General features: G+C 51.3%; 1 protein-coding gene across 4 annotated transcripts in view; it reads left to right on the forward strand.

The window, feature by feature from the left end:
- The window catches only part of Rusc2 (RUN and SH3 domain containing 2), a 48,488-nt gene that overhangs the window by 39,152 nt on the left and 3,891 nt on the right, over nt 1-5,445 (forward strand). For all 4 annotated transcript variants that reach the window (XM_036177634.1, XM_036177632.1, XM_036177631.1 and 1 more), the window contains exons 3-5: nt 3,661-4,308; nt 4,452-4,637; nt 4,783-4,923. In XM_036177634.1, the coding sequence (XP_036033527.1) occupies nt 3,661-4,308; nt 4,452-4,637; nt 4,783-4,923 (975 nt within the window). The remainder of the gene's footprint in view (nt 1-3,660; nt 4,309-4,451; nt 4,638-4,782; nt 4,924-5,445) is intronic.

The following is a 5,445-nucleotide window of genomic DNA, read 5'->3' on the forward strand; positions in this document are numbered from 1 at the left end:
GAAGGAAAAGTTGTCCATGTGCCTCCTCCCGTAGACACACACAAAATACGGTTAAAAAAAATTGTAACGATTTGAGGCAGGGTCTTGTGCATCTCAGGTTAGCCTCAAATTATGTAGCCAAGGACGGACAACCCTGAATTTCTGATTCTACCCCTCTCTCTTCTGCTGGGATCAGAGGCAGGAGCCTCTACATGTACTCAGTCCTCAGGCCTGAGCAGGGCTTCCTGCCTCACAGAACAAGCACCCTACCAACCGAGCTCCCTTCCCAGTCCCCAGGATAACCTTTCTATCAAGGGAGTGTGCTGTTCCATAAGTCTCCAGTGAAATATCCCAGGTCTTTCCCCTTGATTGTACACTCCCTTTTTAAAAGCAATAAATGAATTGTCAGGTCATTGAATTTATAGGTAACCCAGAAAAACCCAGTTTGGGAGAAGCTAAAATGCCTCCCAAGAACCTGAGCAGCAGGGTCTGCATTTAGTAGAAGGATCTTGTCAAAGCTTGATATAACAAAACTAATAAGGCAGAGGCCGAAGTGAAGTCTGGTTTGTAAAGTCTCCTTGAGCTGGTTTCAGGCATGTAACTGATGGAAACCGCTGAGTCAGCAGTTTCAAAAGACCTGCGCAGATAAAATGACAGATGATGCTGTGGTAGATTGCAGAGGAGTTAGCTGACGGCCCCACCCCCTCCCTTGAAACAGTGAGTGAGCTCTGACTGGCTGCCCCTGGAACTCTGGATGTTGTCAGAAGGAACTGGGGCTACTTCACCCAGGTACACAACATGGCGTGATCTCTGCCTAGAATTTTCTTAAGAACCTTCTCATAGGAAAGTGAGAAAACTTGTTTGGGGTATCCTGGGGGGTAGAACTAACACCCATTCCTGAAGGTGGTCTCCCTTCTAAATTAACCTTGTTCTTCTGCCTCATACCATATGTTGGGAAGAATTTGTTTTTGGAGGCAGGATCTCCCCATGTAGCCCAGGCTAGCTTAAAATTTGAGCTTCCCCTGCCTCAACCTCCCAAGTGCTGAGGATGGAAGGCACATGCAGCAGAGGACAGTATATTCTTAAGGAGCAGGACTGAATAGATAATCCAGGTATACTTTATATAGGCACTGATAAGGCTCTAGTTATAATAAAGCTATGGCTGAGAAGACCCAGTTCGGCCTGGAAGTGTGGTTCAGTGGAAGGACCTAAGGGGAAAGCCAAGTGCTTAGCAGTGGGGCTGCGGGGAAGAGGACAGGGGGTGTAGGCTCAGGACAGCCCCTGCCTCATATACAGCAAAGACTAGATTCCGTCCCCAGTAAGGGAGAGAGGAGAGCCAGCGAGAATGGCTAGTGTGTATGAGAATTTGAGGAGAGAGCCACGTCATTTATAGTAGATATGCCTGGGAGCATTGACTTTAGTCTTTGAGCACTAACCACAGAAGATGAATTTATTTTTTGAGAAACTAGGTGTATATAAAGTGATTTGAGATAGAGGAGACTGGATGAATCAGAAGTAGAGATTCATTCAATTAATTGCTCATTTCCTGGACCCTAGAGATACAGTGACCGACCAATAGGATTTGGCCCCAGCTTTGCTGGAACCCCTGTGAAAAGTAACAGACAGCCAACACGTTGAGAGAAACACTTGCCAGCGCTTTACAGAGGAAATGGCCAGGCTCTGACCAGGAGGTGTGGTGAGGAGGTCTCAGGCAGAAGGGACCACAGGATGGCAGTGAGTGTGGTGTGATTAAGGACTGAAGGATGTTTGACTGGAACATAGCAAGGAGAGTGGCAGCGTGTCCTCTTAGCATTAGGGTTGGCAGGGAGTAGCCTGACAATCTCCTCAGAGCGTGATTCTGACTCGCTCCTCTGATGAGCTGTGTTCCCATCCCTCATGACTCACTGATGTAAATAAGATGGTATGGCAAACCCAGCCTGACGTCAATATGTGATGTGGTGGAGAACACTGGCCCCCAAAGCCAGACTCTTGCTTGGACAAAACTCTGGCTCTGCTGTTTCCTAGTTGAATGATCTTAATCTGAGATGATGGCGTAATTCCTCTAATTTTAAAATTTCCTGCTCTCTGTGTGGCAGGGCGGCGGCTCATACCTATAATGCCAACACTTGGAGGTAGAGGCAGGAGGATCAGGAATCCAAGGCCAATCTTGGATACAAAGGAAGATCAAAATGAGCTTGAACTACTTGAGACCCTGTCTCAAAAATCAAAAATAAGTTAAGTTTCTTGATCTGTGGAGAGATGAATTCCTGCCTCTTAGAGTTGCTGAGCCACGCCCAGGGCTTCAGGGCCGTAAGTGTTATGGCGCCACCTTGTGTTCATTCAGATACCTGCAGCATGTGCCGAGTCATTAACAGAACCATCCATTAACAAATGCTGTGGCACCCTGCTGGCACTTTGCGTTGTTCTGGATCCCAGGTTAGTTCTGAGACCTGTGTTTTAAGGAACACTAACCTTAAGACTGGCTGGAAAAGGCCCCCAGAGTTGGGGAACACATTCCTGTACCGGATAGACATGGACACTGAAGTTCTCAGGGGACCGGAGAATGTCGCTTGCTACTTAGGGGTAACAGGAAGGCTGGTTCAGGTGCAAGTAAATCTGTGTCTTGCTGCCGTGTTTGCTCAGAAATGGAGTGTGTGAGCAGTATGTGTGTGAGCGGAGACAGGATGATGGGTGGATGAGAGCTTGAAGTCAGCAATATCTTGACACTAGGTCTGCGACTCTCCAAGTCTACCATTGACAGAAATGGAGGCATCAGGAAAAACGGGCAGAGCTGATAGGTGGATGATGGTAGAGTCTGAGCCTCTCCCCGGACATGGTAAAGCTGATAGGTGGACGATGTAGAGTCTGAGCCTCTCCCCGGACATGGTAAAGCTGATAGGTGGATGAGGTAGAGTCTGAGCCTCTCCCCGGACATGGTAAAGCTGATAGGTGGATGAGGTAGAGTCTGAGCATCTCCCCGGACATGGTAAAGCTGATAGGTGGATGAGGTAGAGTCTGAGCATCTCCCCGGACATGGTAAAGCTGATAGGTGGATGAGGTAGAGTCTGAGCCTCTCCCCGGACATGGTAAAGCTGATAGGTGGATGAGGTAGAGTCTGAGCCTCTCCCCGGACATGGTAAAGCTGATAGGTGGATGAGGTAGAGTCTGAGCCTCTCCCCGGACATGGTAAAGCTGATAGGTGGGTGAGGTAGAGTCTGAGCCCCTCCCCGGACATGGCTTGGGAACAGTCTTTCTAGTGAGGCTGTTTTTGTTTAAAATGAAAGCAAAACCCATGGCAGGAGACCTGAGATCATGGAGAGGTGACTTAGTGCTGGGGGCTTAGGAATCATCTGTGTGAAGGTCTGAAATCCAGCTACCTTTGCAAGAAAGTGTTCATAAGGTAAGAACTGAGCCTTGTGACACACCTTAACACCTTTGGAGTTCAGAAAGTGGAGAGGCAGAAGACAGTCCCGATCATAACACACACAGGGAAGGTTTTACAAGGAGGAGCAGTGTTCTCCTTCTCGAAAGTGGGTCATGCCCGCCCGTTCTGGTCCTCCAACCCAGGCGGGCCTGTCTTCCCCACTGGGTACCATCTCCTGGCTCTGCTTTGGTTTCCCCTGTCATGTGGTCTCAGTGTCTCTCTCTGTCCTCCCCCTCCCCACCCCCCTGTTGCTACAGGGGGTGGCCCTGAGAGCCGACCGGTGCTTCGCTACAGCAAGGAGCAGAGGCCCACCACGCTGCCCATCCAGCCCTTCATGTTCCAGCACCACTTCCCCAAGCAGCTGGCCAAGGCCCGGGCCCTCCACAGCCTTTCCCAGCTCTACAGCCTCTCGGGCTGCAGCCGTGCCCAGCAGCCTGCCCCACTGGTTATCTCCACTGCTCAAGGCCCAGCCCCAGCCCCAGCTCCCTCAGGAGAGCCACAGACATTCACACCCCAGACCACTGGCAGGGGAGCCAGAAAAGCTGGGCCTGAACCGGAGACCTCAAGGCCATCACCCCTGGGAAGCTACTCCCCTGTCCGGAGTGCCGGCCCCTTTGGGCCCAGCACTGACTCATCCACTTGCACCTCCTGCTCCCCTCCTCCAGAGCAGGCCACAGCAGCAGAGAGTCTCCCCCCATGGAGCCACACTTGTCCTCCGACTGTGCAGCCTGCTGCCTCCCAGCAGCCACTGAAGGAGGACCAGAAGATTCCGACCTTGGCTGAGTACCGGCTTCATGGCACAGGAAGCTTGCCACCTCTGGGCCCCTGGAGATCTGGCTTTACCCGGGCAGAGAGCCTGGCTCGAGGAGGTGGAGAGGGCAGCATGGCCTCCAGGCCCAACAATGGTATGATTCCTCCACAGGGCAAGCAATCCTACCTCTCCTTTGAATGGGTTCTTAAGCTCTCAGCAGGGATCACACCCACAGCATCTGGCACATCTGGGCAGATGTGAAGTACTGTCTCCTAACTCTTCCTCTCTTCTCCCCAGCCAACCACCTGTCCCCTCAAGCCCTCAAGTGGCGGGAATACAGGAGGAAGAACCCATTAGGGCCACCCGGCTTGTCAGGAAGCCTGGATCGAAGGCCACAGGAAGTTCGGCTGGCCCGCCGGAACCCCATCTTTGAGTTCCCCGGTTCTTTGGGCACTGCCAGCCATCTGAATTACCGGCTGAATGGTGTGTGGCCACAGTCCCTGGTGTAGCCAGGGCAAGCTGGGAAGGGCTGGGGAGGGGTCAGTTAGCCTGAGAGGGTGGGGGGCACTCAGCTGAGCCAAGAACTCTTGGAAGAGCTTCAGAATAAGTTTTTTTCTGTTCTTTCCAGGTCAGATTGCAAAACCGTTACCAGTAACCTGCCCTGACCTCCAGGACCCCTTCCCCTTAACTGAGAAACCTCCGGCTGAGTTCTGTCTGTCTCCAGATGGCAACTCAGAGGCCATTTCCATTGATGTACTTCAGAAAAAAGGTGCGTATCAACACCCAGCCTGGTCCAGGGGCTCTGCCCTCACAACCTGCTGTGCCTGGTGCCCTGGCTAACCCTCCACAACATCTGTCTTGAAACCCCAACACCAATAAGAAGTCCATGAGCATTAATTAGGGCAGGAGGTGGAAGCTTGTGTAGTGTAGTGTGTGAAGGCCATGTATCAGGAACTAAGGAATCGGGCTTCAGCTCCTCCTCAGCAACTAAGCATGAGAGAGACTGTTACATAATTTTAAAAAAATTTACAGGAGCCTGGTATGATGGGAGGTAGAGGCAGGTGGATTTCTGAGTTCTGGGCCAGCCTGGTCTACAGAGTGAGTTCCAGGACACCCAGGGCTACATCTGTCTCACTAGATAGATTAGACAGATAGACAGACAGACAGACAGACAGATAGATAGATAGACAGATATAGATAGATAGATAAACTTGGCGTGGTAGCAAACAACTTTAATACCAGCACTTGGGGGCAGTGGCAGGTGGATCTCTGTGAATTCCAGGCCAGACAG

The sequence above is a fragment of the Onychomys torridus genome, chromosome 2 (assembly GCF_903995425.1).
Source record: "Onychomys torridus chromosome 2, mOncTor1.1, whole genome shotgun sequence".
NCBI lineage: Eukaryota > Metazoa > Chordata > Mammalia > Rodentia > Cricetidae > Onychomys > Onychomys torridus.